Source organism: Dipodomys merriami, unplaced genomic scaffold (genome assembly GCF_024711535.1).
Source record: "Dipodomys merriami isolate MVZ:Mamm:240054 unplaced genomic scaffold, mDipMer1.0.p SCAF_25, whole genome shotgun sequence".
Taxonomy (NCBI): Eukaryota; Metazoa; Chordata; class Mammalia; order Rodentia; family Heteromyidae; genus Dipodomys; species Dipodomys merriami.
Genome location: NW_027203937.1, coordinates 20259943 through 20277176, shown reverse-complemented (window position 1 = coordinate 20277176; position 17234 = coordinate 20259943). Strand labels below are relative to the sequence as shown.

Below are 17234 nucleotides of genomic sequence, written 5' to 3'. Positions count from 1 at the left end.
TGGACTGCAATCCAGTGAACACATCTAGAAAGATTTCTAGTTCTTAAATTCTATGAGAAGTCCTTTCTTTCAAGATTCTGTAATTTGCAAATTGGTTTTTGGGTTAAGATCAAAAAGTGGTGAATGTCCTGGGAATGTAAAATGGTATGCATAAAAAGAATTACAGCATAAAGCCAAATTAGACCAGGGCTTGGACACTTAGACTTTTGATTTTGTGACTGTCTTACAAACAGGAAGGTAAAAGAAACAGCCTCAGAATTTGTTTTCTTTTATATTATACATACATACATATACATACACATATGTTCAAAACAACCTTCATCCTTTGTCATTGGAATAAAAGACTGTCATCCTTTCTATTGCACAGGATGTTTTTGGGGGGCAGAGAGGAGCACCTTGTGTTGTTGATCACCATGACTGAGGCAAATGGCTCCAGCCTGACACCAGGATACTTCATCCTCAGTGGGATCCCAGGGCTGGAAGCTGCCCACGTCTGGGTCTCTCTGCCGTTCTGCTTCATGTACATCATTGCGGTCACAGGGAACTGTGGGCTCATCTATCTCATCGGCCATGAGGAGGCCCTTCACAGGCCCATGTATTACTTCTTAGCCATGCTCTCCCTCACAGATATTTCCGGGTGCAATACATTTGTCCCTAGCATGCTGTGCATCTTTTGGTTCAATCTCAAGGAGATCAACTTTAATGCCTGCCTCGTCCAGATGTTTTTTATCCACATGCTGACAGGCATGGAGTCGGGTGTGCTCATGCTCATGGCTCTGGACCGCTATGTGGCCATCTGCTACCCTCTGCGCTATTCCACTATTCTGACCAACACTGTAATTACCAAGGTTGGTTTGGCCACCTTCATTCGAAATGTATTGATCATGATCCCATTTACTTTCCTGATCAAGCGTCTTCCCTACTGCAGGGGCAACCTCATCCACCACACCTATTGTGACCATATGTCTGTTGCCAAATTATCCTGTGGCAATATCAAGATCAATGCCATCTATGGTCTCATAGCTGCCATATTGATTGGGGGTTTTGATATGTTCTGTATCTTCATGTCATATACCATGATTATCCGGGCAGTTGTGAATCTATCATCTGCAGATGCTCGCCACAAAGCCTTCAGCACCTGTACCTCACACATCTGTGCTATTGTTATCACCTATGTCCCAGCTTTCTTCAACTTCTTCACTCATCGCTTTGGAGAACACACTGTACCTCACCACATCCATATTCTGATAGCTAATCTCTACCTGTTGCTGCCTCCCACCTTGAATCCAATTATCTATGGAGTGAAGACCAAGCAGATCCAGGAAGGAGTGATCAAATTGTTTTTAGGCAGGAAGACAGCTTGAGTATGAAATAAATCAATGATACAGAATTTTTCCCATAGCAAAATATATTCAAGAAAGTGATTGAGGCAGGGAGGAAATATAAAATTCAAATAATGATCCCAGGAGAGTCTTGGTGAATATTCTGACATACAATTCATTAGTCCAATCACATCATGTTGAATCCAAACCCTCTAATTTTGTAAGTAAAAACCTTGTAGGAAACAATTATATTTTTCATGTAACTAATCTTTAGGCAGACTTCCTGAAATGAACATATAAAATGGAGAGGTCTGGCTATCTACCCCCAAGTAAACCCATATTGATGTATGAGCTGATGTCTGCGTGCTGTAAAGAGTGTATAGGATAAAGAGTGTCAGAGATCCTACCCAGAGTCCAGGGCACTGGGAAAGCACAGGGCAATGCACTGATGCTACAGGTAATGGACCACACTCTGCTAGTGTGTCTAATACTGTTTCCATTTCCACTCCACGTGAAACTTGAGTCACTTTGTGGGGAGAAATGTTTGTCTGCTCGTTATTGCTGTTGTAATACTGCCTAGGCAATCATTTGTTTTCTTACCAATGTATCAGTGTGTTTACAAATGAAGCTGGTGTAAACATGGCCACTGAGGATCATGAAAATCTGGGAAGTTCTTCTTGGAGTTACTGCCAAGAAGAATTTGGAAGATAAAACAGATCTTACTCGAAAACTGCTAGAGACCATTTGTAAGTAGTTGGATAAAAACTGTACAGAAAATCCTTATGAGCAGAGCTGCTTTTTTTTCTTTAATGTGGAGGGAGAAGCAGCAGAGTCATCAGTGACAATGGAAAGGGTTTGTCATTTGCATTTCTGGAAATACTTAGGGAAAGGAAAAAGGAGTTTTTACAAATAACAATACTAATGATGAATGAAAAAGAATAAGAGGATGGCCCATATCGTCTTATATTTCAAAAAATAAATGAAATGTTTTTAGAAAATGGATATAGGTGAATAAAGAAAATGGTTTTATTGATGAAAATTATATTCTTTTTGCTACATAAGGGATGTATTTTAATATCATATAACAAATGGCCAAATGTCTGTGAATTATATTAATAACACTATGTATTTTGTAAAATAATTTTCATGTTTGGAAACAAAATCTGGGATTTAAAAATGTTACCTGCATTAGAAAGTGTACATAAAATAAATTATAAGCTTATTAACCATTATTATTGCTTAGACTTATGATCTTATTTTTACCATATAGTCTACACTTAAAATCAAATAACTGGGCTGGGATGTAGCTCAGTGGTGAAGCGCTTACCTAGCAAGTGCAATGTCCTGGGTTCGATTCCCAGTACCAAAAAAGAAAAAAAATGCAGTTAAAAAAAACTCAAACAAAAATCAAATAACTTTTTGTTTATTTATATGTTCAAACTATTAAAATTACTCTTTCTATTTCTCTATAAAATTACTTTGTTCTATTTTCTGTATATTCAAACATATTTTATCAGGTATTATACTAATGCTTCATTTATGTTATTTAATAAAAGTTTCATTTCAAAGTTATGAGGTATATATAATTATTTGAATCTTTGGAGTGAGAAATATCATTTCTACCACAGTAATACTAGATGAAGATTAAACTAGATTAAGATTAAGCTTCAGGTCAAGTAGTTCATGCCTGTAATCGTAGCTGCCCAGGAGGCTGAGATCTGAGGATGGCTGTTCAAAACTAGTCTGGGCAAGAAAATCCACGAGACTCTTATCTTCAATTAACCTACAAAAAACCAGAAGTGGAGCTGTGGCTCAAGTTGTACAGTGCTAGCCTTGAGCACAAAAGCTAAGTGACAATGTCAGGTCCCTAAGTTCAAGCCCCAGTACCAGCACAAACACACACACACACACACACACACACACACACACACACACACACACACACACACACACACACACACTGTTTTAATAACAAAATGAACTGTGCTATGAGGTAGAATATGGCAGACAACAACTGAACAACTGTAACACTGTAAAACCAAATTAAAAGGCCAATATTGAGATAAAGCACAGTTAATAGAATGTACTTGAGATATGTAACAGCTTCCAGTGGATTTTGATGTTTTCTCCATTACAAACTCAAAAATGAGCATGACTCTGAACACTGACTCACAACTGCATTTGAACCATCAGACCAGAATTTAGAGAAATTAAACAATAATATAATGCAAGGTAGATGGCAATAGAAGAAAATTATATTCCATGATTACAGAGAAATATAGTGAAGAAATTAGAGGGAAAATAAAGAGGAAAGAGAGAGAAAGAGATACAGAGAGAGAGAGAGAAAGAGAGAGAGAGAGAGAGAGAGAGAGAGAGAGAGAGAGAGAGAGAGAGAGAGAGAACATGTGAAATCCATCATTTGATTTTTTTTTCTTTGTTTTCTTTCTTTTTGTTGTGGGGCTTGAACTCTGGGCTTGGGCACTGTCCCTGTGCTCTTCAGCTTAAGATGAGCACTCTATCACTTGAGCTACAGCACCACTTCTGGTCTTCTAGTGGTTTATTAGAGACCAGAGTCTCATGGACTTTCCTGCCCGGGCTGGCTTTGAACCATGATCCTCAGATCTCAGCCTCCTGTGTAGGTAGGATTACAGGTGTGAACTACTGGTGCCTGGCATTGATATTCTATCCTGAGTCCTACCTATTTAGTGTGCGTGTGGCAGAGATTAATGAACTTGGTCAAAATGGCCCAATATTTCTACATCAACCTCACATACTTTGATTAGATCTGAAACCAAAGTATCAGATGTGAACATTTGAAACCTGGATTTCAATATGATGAAACATACTTTTGAAACTATAAGAGATATTAATATCCCAAGGAAAGGAAGAGGAGGGCAATGGCAAGTCAATACTTAGTGTGGAAACATCTGACCCACCATTTCACAGTTCCACATTTGTGGTGTGTAGAGATAAAAAACATGAAAGAACAACTAAGTTCACATGTAGCACACATTCAGCTTAGCAGGCTGACCTGCTTCCTCCATGTGCTTCTATTGATGCTGTGATTTGTGTTGTACATAAACTAATGCAAATGTGACTGGGTTCTTAGCTCATGAATTCCCTGAATCCTGCCTCTTAATATTGAAGAATTAGAAAAATTAGGGCTGCGTCCATTTTACAATTTACTAACTGCTGACTCTGCTTTTGTAAACTTGCTTGCTTGCGCTAACACCAACCCCCTCCCTGGAAATAAGGAATTGGGTAAAGTCTCAGAGCCCAGATGTTGGCCCCAGGACAAGGTCAGTGGTTGTAGATAAAGAACAGACAGTACTTGTTCCTCAGTTCGCATTTAGAAATTCCCCAGACAGGACCTTGAGATAACGACCACCTGGCAGGACCAGCAAACTAGGCCAAATGTCAACCAATCACAAGTCTGTAACTATGTGAACTCCCCTAACCCTTATTGTCCAAAGTAACCCCCCCCCTTGAGTCCCCCACGCCAGTCATTTTACAAAGAGTGTTACAAAATTTCCCGCATGGCAAAGTGATTGTTGGTGTATATGGTGACCTTTAAATGGACCAATCACGGGATGCTTTGTGTTATGCGTTAATCTTGTGGTTTTTGCCTTTAAAAAGGCTTGTAACCGCTGCTTGGGGCTCTCTGACTGACCGAGGCAGAGAGTCCGTTTGCGCAAACGCTGAATAAATTCCTCTTGCTTATTGCATCTCCCGGCCTGGAGTCTGAGTTTCTGGGGCGCCCTCCCATTGACGAAAGTATCCCAGGAGTCTGGGGTCTTTCAATATAATAAATGAATGACAAATGTATAATCTCTTGAAATGAAAAAGACTCTAAATGAAACGTTGTTATTGTTGTTTCTTTAACAAGAAAACCTTACAGTTATTTCCCAACCAGTTTGTAGGAAACCTGATGAATAAGAAAAGATTGTACAAGATGGTTTAACTATTTAGGGGGCTGATTGCAAGTTGGAACTTAGAATGTCCTACTTCTACACTTAAAATAAGGAGTCAAAGGCATTTGAGTTAATTAGAAAAGCGATTGGTTGTTGCTTTGAGGTTTTTTTGCCTGGTTTCTTTTGAGTCACTATTATCTGTAGAAAATAGGATATTGGACACAAGTGTCTGCCCGTGGAGTGATTTATTTTGGGGCAGAGCTTTCTCATCTTTCATGACAGTGATCTCATTTCTAGAGGTTAAATTTAAGCCAGCATCTCCCACTGTTTTGACAGTTTTCAGGTTCTTCTTTTAACTTATTTTTTACTGATCCGTAAAATCATTCAAATTGTACATATGAATAGGGCACCATACAATGTTTTGATAGACTGAATAATATTTCAATCAGTTTAAACATATCATTTTATGCTGGCAACTTTTAAAATATATACTTCTGGCATTTTTAGCATACAGTAATTTATTATCTATATTGCTATAAGCAATAGCTCAGTAGACCATCTTAGTCCTGTCTTAGTATAATTTATAATGGCCAAAGTTACTCTATTATTCTAACTGTTCTCTACTAGGCCTGGTCTCTGGTGATCACCATTTACTTTCAAATTCTCTGAGATCGTACTTTGCAATGGATGAGATTTTGTGGTAGGTGACACCAGATATCTAGCTTTTTTCACATAATAAAATAATTTTTAGTTTCCTCCGTGTAGTTGCACATGCTAGGATTTCATTTTCTTTTACAGGTGAGTCATATTCCATGTTATATACCACGTTTTTAAAATTTACCCATCAGTTGATGGACACATTTCTAAGCTCTTGGAAGCAGCGTGGCAACATAGGAATGAAGGTGTTTCTCTAGCATACTAATTGCATTTCCACTGGATACCCAGCCTCTAGTGAGATTGCTATCTCCTATAATAGTATAATTTTTAACTCTTTGGGGAACCTCCATCCTGTTTTCCATCATTGCTATATTAACAATTCACATTATTTCTTACAATGTTAAGGGTTCCCTGTCTCCATGTTCTTGTAGTACTTTGGTCTTTTTTACTAAGAGCCATTCTTACTGGCATGAGGTGGTGTTTCTTTGTGGGTTTGATTTGCATTGTCCTAGATATCTGTGGTAATGAATTTTTACATTTCTATAAGCCTTTGTGTATTTTCTTTGGGGAAATGCTTAATACGATTTATGGCTATTTAAAGTGAGTTATTTGGTCTTTTTCCTTTCTATTTAATTTTTAAGTTCCTTTTATATTCTGAACACCAGTCACTTGCCAGGTGTATAATTTGCAACCATTTTCCCTTCATCTCTGGGCAGATCCTGAACTCTACTGTGTTTCCTTTGTGTTGAAGAGCTTTTAAGTTTGATGTAATACCATTTTTCTATTTTGGCTTTTAATTTCTTATGCTTTTGGGGTCTTATCCAAAAATTTACTTACCAACTCCAATGTCCTGAGTTATTTTTCACATATTTTCTTCTAATAGTTTCATTGTTTCATGTCTCATATTAAAGCTTCTAGGGGCTGGGAAAGTGGCTCAGTGGTAGAGTGCTTGCCTTGCATACATGAGGCCCTGGGTTCAATTCCTCAGCACCACATAAGCAAAAAGAAAAAAAAGCCAGAAGTGGCGATGTGGCTCAAGTGGTAGAGTGCTAGCCTTGAGCTGAATTGCTGAGGGACAGCACCCAGGCCGAGTTCAGGCCCTGCGACTGGACTGCCATCCCCAAAAAGCTTCTAATCCATTTGAAATTTATTTATGCCAACGGTAAGAGATAGAAGGTCTAGTTTTCCTCCTTCTGCTTGTGGCTATCCAATTTACCTAGCAGCATTTTTGTGTAAAGACTGTTTCATCTTCATAATGTACTTTTAGCACCTTTGTGAAAAATCAGTTGAACATGTTTTTTGCTAGACTCCCTCTCTATGGCATTCATTCATCTACATGACTGTTTTGTGCTAATAATATGATATTTGGTAGTATTCTTTGAAGACAGATGGTGTAATACCTTTTGATTTTTCCTTTTTGCCCGAGATGATAATTGCTGTTTGAAGTTTTGTGTGTTTATGCATTTGTGTGTGTGTGTGTGTGTGTGTGTGTGTGTGTGCCTACATGTCTATACATGTTAGTAATTTTTGCTAAAATATTTTGTACTCTTTTTTCCACGTATATTTTTTATTGTAAAAATACTGTACAGAGGGGTTACTGTTACATGAGTAGAGTAATGAGCATATTTCCTATCGAGCACTGTTACCTCCTCCTTTGTTTTTCTCCTACCATCCCTTCTCTCCCCACCTCCCCAACTCCACCCCACAGCCCCGAAGTTGTAAAGTTCATTTTCAACATAGTGTCTTGTACATCTGAATGGGTCAACCTGTATCCCTATTGAAGCATTTTGTTTTTTCCCTTCCCCTCCTCAAAAATATACAAGATGCAGGACACCGGAATCAAATACAGTGAAAACCTGGGGGAAGAACATTTGAAAGAAACAAAAAAATCGCATGGTACATCATAAATACATTTTAAAAAATAGCAAGAAGGATAAAACCACCGTGTCCCTGTCTTGAGGTTCATTTTGCTTAGCATCATCCTATATGGTCACATGTACATAGCTTTTGAGCTTTTCTGCTTGTCCTAGATATATACCAGTTATTGCAAATAAGGGAAACCATGGGACCTATGTTTCTTTGGGCCTGGCTTACTTCACTTAATATAAGTTTTCCCAAGTCTTTCCATTTCCTAACAAATATGGCAATGTCATTTTTTCTGATGGAAAATATTTTGTGCTCTTGAATCCACGTGGTGAGAACAATCATCCCTTTGAAGAAAACAATTGCAATGTAAGACATGGGAATCTCTGTTCTATGCAGTTCTGAGTTTTGAAAGGAACATAAAGTGGTGTACTGCTGAAGTGTAGAAACTGAAATAAATGGAATATTTACAGAATTTTTACAGAGGAGAAATTTAAAGAGGAAAAAACCAAGGAGAAAATAAGACAAAATTGCAGCTGATGATTTGGTACAGATCTGAGGAGTGCAAGATCGTGACCAAATGACAAAAGCATCTCAAGAATAAAAAGTTATTGGAAAGCCTTGGTGATCCTCATAGGTGGAGAGCACTTAGGTATGCATGAAGTCCCAGACAAGGCATTTCCTGACAAGCTTTTTGTTTCTCTTCTCTAAAACATTTGTATGTGCAGATGTGATAGTCTTCATTTTTGTATCTGTTTTGCCTATATTTAAATTGTCCCTGAATAAGTCCTATACAATCCTTCTGAATTCTCACATACAAGATTCGCCTCATAATCTACTATCCCCTTAAAATCTTTATTCACTAAGTCTGAAAGGCATTTACAAACTTTTACAGATTTCATGAAATTTGTACTCATCTTTGCTGTGTAATTATCATAGTATCATTTTATATTAGTCATTCCATTTTGTTTTATATCCTATACTAGACCAGGAATCCAATACAGATTTTTGGTAATCATTTAATGTCTTAATAAGTGATCTGGAGCTAGACATACAGAGGATAGTAAGAAAAATGAAGACTACAAAAGAATCAGATTTGAAGCTAGTGGCTCATAAAATAGCACAATTTATTAAATGGTTTGATGCACCAGAAACAATGTTGTCTACTTTTGTTTTGTCACTAGGATATTTAATTGGCAGGATAGATACCTGTCATAAGTTTGTGTTGCCACACTTGAAAATAATGTACAGATTGACAGAGAGTTTCTCGTCTAGCAAAGCCTAGTCACTAGAAATTAAAAGACAGAAGTTAAACCTTGGGACTAGCCAAATCTAAACTTGTGGGATATTTTCTCTAATTTTTTTCTACAAACCTACTTCTTATGTGTTGTGTTCATTTTAAAATGACCTCTCCCTCATTCTTTCATGTATGTTCCACTACATGTCTTTTTGCCAGCATATACATTCTCAGGAGTCTATCTCACTATTCTTAAACCAAAGTATAACTTATGCTATCAACCAAGTAAGAATCTAAAGAAAATGAGTGAAGGAGTGATCAAATGAATGAAATATTTTTGTATATATATATATATATATATATATATATATATATATATATATAAAACCTTACATGAGTAAGGTAATAAGTACATTTTCTATGAAGCATTGTTACCACCTCCTTTGTTTTTCCCCTGCCATCCCTTCCTTCCCCACCTCCCCACTCCCTCGAAGTTGTAAAGCTCATTTTTAACATAGTGTCTTGTACATCTCGTTGTTACAATGGGTCATCCTGTATCCTTATTTCAACATTTTGTTAATTCCTTTCCACTCCCCAAATCAGAAAAATGTATTTACAAGATGCAGTGTACCAGAATCAAATACAGTGAAAACCTGTTTTCTCTGTATTTGATGCTGGTATAATTTGGGGAGCAGAAGGGAAAAAACAAATTGTTTAAATAGGGATATGGGTGGACCCATTGCAATAATGAGATGTACAAGACATTATGTTGAAAATGAACTTTACAATTTAAACAGAGGTGGGAGAATGTAGTTGTGGAGATGTGAGGGAAGGGATGGTAGGGGAAAAACAAAGGAGGAGGCAACAATGCTTGATGAGAAATGTACTCATTATCTTGCACATGTGATTGTAACCCTTCTGTACAGTATTTTCACAATAAAAAACTTATTTTGAAAAAACATGGTGAAGAACATATAAAAGAAACAAAAAATCACATGGTACATTATAAATACATTAAAAACAACAGCAAGAAAGATAAAACCACTTGTGTCCCTATGTTGGGAAATGAATGAAATATTAAATATACTGGTCACTTAGTGTTTTTACCTGTTTAATCATAACATGACAAATACCTTTTAGAGATCCAGTTACCACAGAAGTCTCAAGCTGAGGTTAAATAATAAAATAGAATAGAACTTTCATACATTCTGTGATGAATTTTAGATTTAAAGAGTAAAGAAATAAAAATTAAAATTGGGAGATTTCAAAAGTACCTAACTCTAACTTGTTTTGAAAAAAATTACAAGAATCTGGGCCCAGGTATTCCATGGTAATGGTATGATCTTTCTCACTAAACTTTGTCATTAATGGGAAGGAAATGATTCCTTCTTCCTACTATACTCTCTTCTCTTTATACAAAATATACAACTGAACACCAAGCCTACTTTCCACATTTATTGCCTTTTTCCTCTCACTAGGTTTATTCCCTATTAAACATTATGAAAATATAAGCTCTAAAAGAAAAAATTATTTTAAAAAAATCCTGCATTCTTTATTTTCAGATGTATCCTCACAAAGAACATCTACACTTATATTGATTTCAGAAAATCCGCACATCAGGATGATTTAATACCATTTCCATTCATATTGTTTATGCATTCATTTTCCACTAGCCTCATCTCAAACAATGTGTGAGTTTCATTATTTATTTGTCTTAGGAAATGCCAAATTTGTCTCCAAATAAAAATTTGATGATACCTTCCCGAATCGGCTTGGTTTTGACACCATAAACAATTGGGTTCATGGTAGGAGGCAGTAGCAAGTAAAGGTTGGCCACAATAATGTGTATGTGGTGGGGAATGCTCTGCCCCCCAAAACGGTGAGCAAAAAAAGTGAAAAAAGCAGGTACATACGTGATCACAATAGCACAGATATGAGATGTACAGGTGCTGAAGGCTTTGTGCCGAGCATCTGATGAAGACAGGCTCACCACAGCTCGCAAGATCATAGTGTAGGACACTGAGATACAGCAGATGTCAAAGGCACCAATCAGGAGTGCAGCCATCAGACCATAGATAGCATTGACCTTAACACTGCCACAGGATACCTTGGCCACAGACATATGGTCACAGTAGGTATGGGGGATAACGTTTCCCCGGCAATAGGGCAGGCGCTTGGTGAGGAAAGTGAATGGGATGATGAGTATGACACTCCTCAAGAAGGTGGCAAAACCTGCCTTGGCAATCACAGGGTTGGTGAGGATGGTGGCATACCGCAGGGGGTAGCAGATGGCCACGTACCGGTCCAGGGCCATCAGCATGAGCACCCCGGACTCCATTCCAGTCAACATATGCACAAAGAACATCTGTGCCAGGCAGGCATTGAAGTTAATCTCCTTGAGGTTGAACCAGAATATGCACAACATGTTGGGCACAGTGGTAGTACACAAGGTGACATCAGTGAAGGACAGCAGGGCCAGGAAGTAGTACATGGGCTTGTGCAGTGTTTCCTCGTGGCCGATGAGGTAGATGAGCCCACAGTTTCCCACAACAGCAATGATGTACATGAGGAGGAATGGGAGGGAGATCCAGATGTGTGCAGTTTCAAGCCCTGGAATACCATTCAAGATAAAGAATGCTGGGGTCAGGCTGGAGCTGTTGGCTCCAGACATACTGGCTGGCGGGAGGACAGCATGTTATATTCTTTGACAGTGGCAAGTTCCTGGATCACAACATAAAACAAAAGTAAGTAGAGGGTTTAAAAGCAAAAGACAATGAACAAATGTAACCGTGGTATTCACCAGGCACTGTTGAAAATGAACCATGCCACTTGTGCGTAAGAACAGGAGGGAAAAACTGGGATAGAAAGAAGGAAAGGGATGACATTGTCCAAAAAGAAATGTATTCTTTTCCTAACTTACATAACTGTAACCCCTCTGGACATCAGCCTTATGATAACAATAAAAAACTGTTTAAAAATCCCCAGACGCAAGCCAGGCGCTGGTGGCTCTCGCCTGTAATCCTAGCTACTCAGGAGGCTGAGATCTGAGGATCGCGGTTCAAAGCCAGCCCGGGCAGGAGAGACCGTGAGACTCCTATCTCCAATAAACCACCAGAAAACCGGAAGTGGCGCTGTAGCTCAAGTGGTAGAGCGCTCGCCTTGAGCTGAAGAGCTGAAGGACAGCGCCCAGGCCCAGAGTTCAAGCCCCACGACCGACAAAAAAAAAAAAAAAAAAATCCCCAGACGCAAAAGATAATAAATAAAAATGAAATTTCTATAACACGTTGGCCTAGCTTCATGTTCTACATCCATTTCTTTTCCAGTTTTTTTTTATTATCTTCAAGTAGTTGTATAAAAGAGGTGCATTTAACAATGCAGTTTATGAATATAATGCCATTGATCAACATTCTCAACCACTATTGGCCCGCTTTTCCCCTTACTTTTCTCAATTTTGTGTTATATACAATGAATTCTTGACTGCATCTCTCCCCTTCCCTGTTTTATTCATCTACCCCTCTTCTCTTGGCTGGACCACTCTCTTGGCTGAATCCATTTCCTGGTGCTGATTTTGTTGGGCTTTGAGTTAGTCTTTCTAAAAGATGATATTATACCATTTGATCTCTCCATAGAGTGTACTATTGCTTAGTTCATTCATTTGTAATCACTTGTGTACTGCCCACTGTGCTTACTTGTAGAACTATAGATAGATTCTATCTAGAACAAATGAGAGAAACCAAACTACCTTCTCTGGGTCTGGCTTACTTAATGTAATTTTTCCAGGTCTTTCCATTTCCTTATGAATCATTCTTTTTAACAGATGAGTAAAATTCCACGAGTAAAATACCACATTTTCTGGATTCATAAAAAAACCCACAAGGGCTGGGAAGGTGGCTCAGTACTAGAGCGCTTGCCTTGCATGCATGAGGCCCTGGGTTCGATTCCTCAGTACCACATAAGCAAAAAAGAAAAAAGATGGAAGTGGCGCTGTGGCTCAAGTGGTAGAGTGCTAGCCTTGAGCTGAAGAGCTGAGGGACAGCACCCAGGCCCAGAGTTCAGGCCCCATGACCGGACCCCAAAAAACAAAACAAAAACAAAACAAAAAAAACCCACCAAAATTAAGAAATGGGATAATGACTTAAACAGCAACTTCTCAGAAGAAGAAGTAAAATCAACAATGTGCATTATCTCTGGCCAAGTGCAAATCAAAGCACTGAGATTCTAACTCACCCCAGTTAGAATGACCACTATCAAGCAGCAGCAGCAGCAACAACAACAACAACAACAACAACAAATATAGGTGAAGATTAAGCCAAAAGGGAACTCTGTTACACTGTTGGTGGGAATGTAAGCTTGTTCAGTCACTCTGGAAAGCAGCATGCAGGTTCCTGAAATAACTAAATATAAAACTACCCTATGACCCAGTAATCCCACTTCTGAACACTTATCCAGTAGAGCACAAGCAAGGTTACAGTAAATCCACCAGCACAACCATGTCACTGCAGCACTATTGAGCATAGTCAAGGTACTGAATTAGCCTAGCTGCTTCTGTTTCTTATGTACATAGTATGTAATGTTGGCAAGTTGCTTACTTTGTGCCTCTGTTTTCTCTATATGTGATGAAATAACACACATACCGTTGGAAGATATTGGCACATAGTAGCCATTAAGATTACCTTATTTAAGTGCTAAAACTGCACGCAATGCATAGTGAATACTCAATAAATATACTCACTCCTGATTTTATTACTATTATTATCACCTCCATTCTCATTTTAGAGTTTCCATGTGTTCAAGTTTGCGTTGGTCAATTTTGTTAATTCAGGAAGAATGGTTCAGTCAGCTTTAATTCAATTCAGTATACATTTCAGGTTGGAAATAGTAGTGTGCAATTAATGTTTAAATTATAACCAGATATTGAGACATCAACTTTAGGAAGTAAATGCTACTTATTAAGGTTTCCAAGGTATTAAAAAATACCTAGAACATGAACTCCAAGACATGGAAACAAGAGTTTTTTATTTTACTTTTTGTGGGTTTTTTCTTTCTGTTTTTCTCCTTTTGTCACTTTTTGATTTCTGTACTTTTTGTCTTGTATGTAAGTTTATCTGATTCGGGGAGGGTAAATGGGAGCACAGAAATGGTGGGATAAAGGGTAAGCTAATTCAGCAGTGATACTCACTAGGTAGTATGTTGAAAATGAAGTATCCACCATGGGTGGGGAGGGTTGGGAGAGGAGAAACTGGGAGAAAATGAGGGAAGAGGTGACACTGCTCAAAAAGAAATCTATTCAAGCCAGGCGCTGGTGGCTCATGCCTGTATTCCTAGCTATTTGGGAGGCTGAGATCAGAGGATTGAGGTTCAAAGCCAGCCTGGGCAAGGAAGTCTGTGAGACTCCTATATTCAATAAACAACCAGAAGTGGTGCTGTAGCTCAAGTGGTAGAACACTTGCTTTGTGCTGAAGAGCTCAGGGACAGTGCCCTGGCCCAGAGTTCAAGCCCCACAATCGACTAAAAAAAAAAAAAAGGAAAGAAGGAAAGAGAGAGAGAAAGAAGGAAAGAAAGAAAGAAAGGAAGGAAGGAAGGAAGGAAGGAAGGAAGGAAGGAAGGAAGGAAGGAAGGAAGGAAGGAAGGCAAGAAAGAAAAAAAGCAAGAAAGCAGAAAGCAAGCAAAAGATCTACTCAATATCTGACTTATGTAACTGCAACCCCTCTGTACATCACTTTTACAACAAAAAAATTTTTTTAAAGAAAAATTATAAATGACTCTTTAACCTAGAAGGAAATTCAGGGAAATCTCATTTGTTAAGTCTCAGCAAAGCTCTTGCTAACCATAGGTAATTAAGTGGCCATTAGAACTTCCACAAAGAGTATTGTTCTGTGTGGATTGCTTTCTTGGCTTCCCCTGTCTCTTCTAAAGGAACCAGACAGCAGCAGAGCTATAACATCAGAAAGAAAAAGTCAGAAAACTTGAAGAAGTAAAGATTTTTGTGTCTATAAGCTGGCTTATTAATTAAAACTGATCAACCATTATAGACATCCTCACATTCTTACAGGCATCAGTAATAGTATAGCAAAACCATCCTTCCAAAGTCACTTACTTAACCAGAACATGACAAACCCAAAGCCAATTCTTCCTGCTTAGTACATACATTCTCTTTCTACAATCTTCTGTTGCAAAACCAAAGGATTCACAGGAATCTACTAATGAGATGAACTATTGGTAATACTAGATTTATATTTTAGCATTCACAAAGAAATAAAATTATATAGATAAGTGACTATTTTCTGTACTATAATAGGACTTTGTTTTTATTGTATGTATGGTATGGAGTCATGGACACTCAGATTCCATAAATTAAGTCTTGCTTTCCAAAACTAATTTGCTGGATAGAACAAGTCCCAAACCTTTGTTACAAAATTTTCAAAACTTTTAAGGGGAAAAACAGTGGTATAATCAACAGTGTGTTTAAATAGATAATGAGCATTAATATTCCAAGCAGTGCCTATACTATTGCAATCAATACATATTATATGCAATTGTCAAACTATGTACTAAGACACATACTCTTTATTTAACAAATATTTATTGCATTGAAAATTTCTGATATCATTGTAGCTTTTTAAAGTTACATTAGTTAAATAAAGTCCTTTCCTCTTAAACTGCTAATAATTCAGTGCAAGCTGATTGCTATATTAAATCTAAATACCATGAGACATATAATTAATCCTTGTGTTATAGAGAAGTGGAGATGCTGGGTAACTAGCAAATAATCTCACAATAAAACTCATAAACAGTGGTACAGACAAGTTGGTTCAGGTATATAATCCATTCATATCTATTATGAGAAGGTACTTGTGTTTCTCACTCTGAGGAACACTTAAACATGCTGATGATACCCAGCTTAAGCAAGCCTTGATGACAGAGAAAGAAGGTAGTTTTTAAGTGCAAGGGAGAAAAATCTTCTTCTTTATTGTATCTTAGGGAAGAGATAGAGCAAATGTGAGAAGCTGTTGGAAGCCAGTCTATACAAAAAGAAGCTACTGTGAGCCAAAGGATTCTTATCCCTGGCTGCACAAAAGACTTACTTGGGGGTTGCTGAAGAGATGCTCTTCTAGTAAATTCTCTCAACACCTTCAAGTCTAGCCTTGAGCTCCTCTTTATTTATCTTCAAGATAATTTCCACTGGTATCGATTCTATACGTTTATTCATAATTCAAAGCCATTTTTATCTACCTTAATGCAACTCATAACTTCCTCAATCCTACTGTCGACATTGAACTTTGTGGCAGTTTTAATTTATTTTATAATGATAGGGCCCCCTTTTCCTCCCTCACCACCTCCAATAAACAAGAATGTAGGCTTGTGGTAATCAAAAGGAAATATTGAATACTCCATGAGTTATATCATAAGCACTTGTGTGTCTTTTATCAGGAACATTTCATTTTAGAAATAACCCAAGCTCACCTCAGTGTTAGAAAAGAGAGGACTAGTGTGCATGGTGGAGAGTCCTGAGTATCAAAAATGTCTGCATCGGTCAGGTTCAACATCCACCCAAAGGTGCTGTGCCTTTTGAGCATGCTCCAGCCTTTGTGTGTTTGTGTGTGGCCTCATCGCATCTGCACAGTTCACTGTCTCAAAAGGCTCCAACGAGAAGGAGCAACTCCTTTGGGGATTTTAAGATAATTTCCCATAGTTAATAGCTCTTTCAGTATCAGGTGTAGTTTCTGACCAATGTTATTGGTGATTGTTATTAGATTATTGTGGTTTCCATATCATTTATGTTGATCATAAGTCAACTTTACCATATCTCATCACCCCTTTTCTAATCACTCTCACACACACACACACACACACACTCACACACACACACAGACATACACACACACCACAAATGTGTGTGTATATATATATGTATATATGTATATATACATATATATATATATATACACACCTACACATTTTTTACTAAAGTCTTGAAATTTTTATTTCTTTTTCTCTTTTGTGCCCATTCTCCTACCTGTGTTAAAATTTGATTGCAATAGAAAGGCAACGAAAGACATGGAAGTGAGATGGGGGATGGATCATATACAACATATGAATATAACCTAGAAATGTATCATGTCTAGTATATAATTTATCCTGAACTTATTTAAATGAATGAATACATATATTTTCACATAATATGTATACATAATAATATACATAACACAATATATACATAATGTATAATTATATATACATTAT

At 37.6% G+C, this 17234-nt stretch overlaps 2 protein-coding genes across 2 annotated transcripts; one reads left to right on the top strand and one right to left on the bottom strand.

Annotated features, from left to right (window-relative positions):
• The first annotated feature begins 413 nt into the window (after positions 1-413).
• On the top strand, positions 414-1364 carry LOC138836602 (olfactory receptor 52N2-like). Its single transcript, XM_070035375.1, has one exon. It carries the CDS (start codon positions 414-416, stop codon positions 1362-1364), a length of 951 nt encoding a protein of 316 aa, XP_069891476.1.
• Positions 1365-10704: 9340 nt separating this feature from the next.
• Positions 10705-11661, bottom strand: LOC138836246 (olfactory receptor 52N2). Its single transcript, XM_070034738.1, has one exon. It carries the CDS (start codon positions 11659-11661, stop codon positions 10705-10707), a length of 957 nt encoding a protein of 318 aa, XP_069890839.1.
• Between the last annotated feature and the right edge of the window lie 5573 nt (positions 11662-17234).